This window comes from Capsicum annuum, chromosome 4 (assembly GCF_002878395.1).
Source record: "Capsicum annuum cultivar UCD-10X-F1 chromosome 4, UCD10Xv1.1, whole genome shotgun sequence".
NCBI classification, from domain to species: Eukaryota; Viridiplantae; Streptophyta; class Magnoliopsida; order Solanales; family Solanaceae; genus Capsicum; species Capsicum annuum.
Window position 1 is genome coordinate 170851770 of NC_061114.1, and position 2138 is coordinate 170853907.

At 39.2% G+C, this 2138-nt stretch overlaps 1 protein-coding gene across 1 annotated transcript; it reads right to left on the reverse strand.

Annotated features, from left to right (window-relative positions):
* Positions 1 to 227: 227 nt before the first annotated feature.
* Positions 228 to 1861, reverse strand: LOC107867743 (probable galacturonosyltransferase 10; the record flags this gene model as incomplete). The annotated part of the gene is given in 1 exon segment (XM_047410854.1): positions 228 to 1861. A coding segment is annotated over 1 exon segment (1454 nt), but the record flags the coding sequence as incomplete, so codon positions are not given.
* Between the last annotated feature and the right edge of the window lie 277 nt (positions 1862 to 2138).

Consider the following 2138-nt stretch of genomic DNA (forward strand, 5'->3'; position numbering starts at 1 on the left):
ACTTTCAGGGGAAACGCTCACTTTTCATGCCTGCTCTCCCAATAGTAGAAATGGGTAAGAGTTACTTATATTGAAGACATCACACTATTCTATTAAAGATTTGGACCTAACAAGCTCCTATATTTGTCATCTCAACTAATATTAATTATTTTCTACCAGATCAAGGATATTCAATGTGTTTGTCCTTGAGAGTATAACATCTTGACAAATCTTGCCAACAGGAATCATACAACATGAAACTTTATCCATTTCTGGATGATAGAATACTAATGCCCTTGATGTTTGTTGCAAACATATACTACAACAAATTGGAATAACCACAGAGATGACAATAGTAGAACTTATCAGATATCTAGAATGATAAACTTACTTCTGTCAAACCTATGATAAATTAAACAAAAACCAACTTAATGAAAATTACATTGTTGTAATAAAGGATGACCATAATCAACATATTTGTCCCAGAGCGGCTTGTACTTCTCAATTCCAATCTTCAACCAGGGTTTTGAGTTACCATTAAAGTGCAGCACAGCTCCCTTTTCTACCAATTTGGAATCAACATTCGTGTAACCAAAACCTAAGACATGCCATGAAGGATTCAAAGCCTCTGTCAATCCATAGAAGGTCAGCAGTCCTGGTGGTAAAGTGCCAAGCTTCCACAAAGTGCGGTCCACGTTCTTTTCCTGCCAGTAATGGTATATGCCAGTAACATTCCTTTTTCGCCACTCAACCAAGTCGAAAACATTCATCCCAAAGGCCCACCCACACGCATCAGGATCAAAATGTTGACGAATAAGTGGGTGAGAATAATTTAGGTACTTGTGATATCTATGGAATGTCTCCATACATGTCTCCACTGCACCATTTACATTGCCATTCAAGTCTGTGGAAAATAGGGGTGAAAGATCCTTCTGCACTACAACATCATCATCAAGAAATAGAACCTTCTTAAGTGCAGGAAAAACTTCTGGGATATAGAATCTCAGATGGTTAAGCATCGATAGATATTTAGGGTTTCTGAACTTGATTGGAGTTCGACTGTTATCATGGTTGCCAGAAAAGTAGTAGTTCTGGGTGTCAGAGTCTTGAAGTTGTTTGAGAACAGGTACATACGAAGCATTTAACCAACTAAAGTCTTCTATCTTTTGTACATCAACAGTCACTCCTCGGAAACTGTTCATGGCGAACCATGCCTTCATTGCAGCATAGTTCACCTCGTCCGTTACAAGGTGGAAGACCACCATATCAGGATTCTTGGAATTCATAGCCGTTGAATTCACCACAACTGAAGTTGCAAGGATGTTGTCCGAGAATACACAGAAATGATACAAACCTGTGTCCACAAGTTTGGCAGCTGCTAGCTTTTCTTCCTTGAGTTTTTTCTGCAAATTGGAACTTCTGAACCATTCAGCTGTTAGCCGGACGCCAAGGCAGTATAGACTTTTGGGGACTTCTTCAGCAGCAATTTGTCCATATTTTGAACTCTTCTCACTGAAGGAATTCGTCTGTTCTTCAAGGCTTTGGATTTTAGCTTTCAGTCTCATAAACATGGTTGCACTGTCATAGTGAAGTTGCTGTGCTTGGTAGAGCAGAAGTGCCATATCTCGAATTGCAGTTTCTGATTCTCTGTTTGTCAAGGGACTTCTTCTAGAAGCAGCATTAGAAAGAAGCATCTGTGAGTTGCGTATTTGAGCACTTAGTTCCCATGCAAATTGAAGGTTGTTGCTTTCTTTTGCAATTACAAGAATTGCCTTTGCAAGAGAAATCTGATCATTAATTTGTCTTGCCACCGATTCAGGCCTCAGCATTTCTTCAGTGATGTTGAGACCATCTGCAATTCTATCATGTCTATACGGTCTCTGCAAAAAAAAAAAAAAGACAAAGAGTACAGGGTCAGGTTTTCCATAAGCTTACAAGAGACTGTCAGACAGGGAAAACACACTGCAGCTTCGAATGAGAATGCCAACATAAAGGCACCCTTGAAAGGAAATCCTTATTGGAACAGGCATCAGCTAGTGAGTTAACAAATTCTTCCTCCAAACATATGTAGTTGCCTTGGTAGGTAAATAAAGAATCCAGTGCCCAATTCCTATTGCTTTAATCTAGGTACCACTACACAAAAGTTAACACAACAGTAT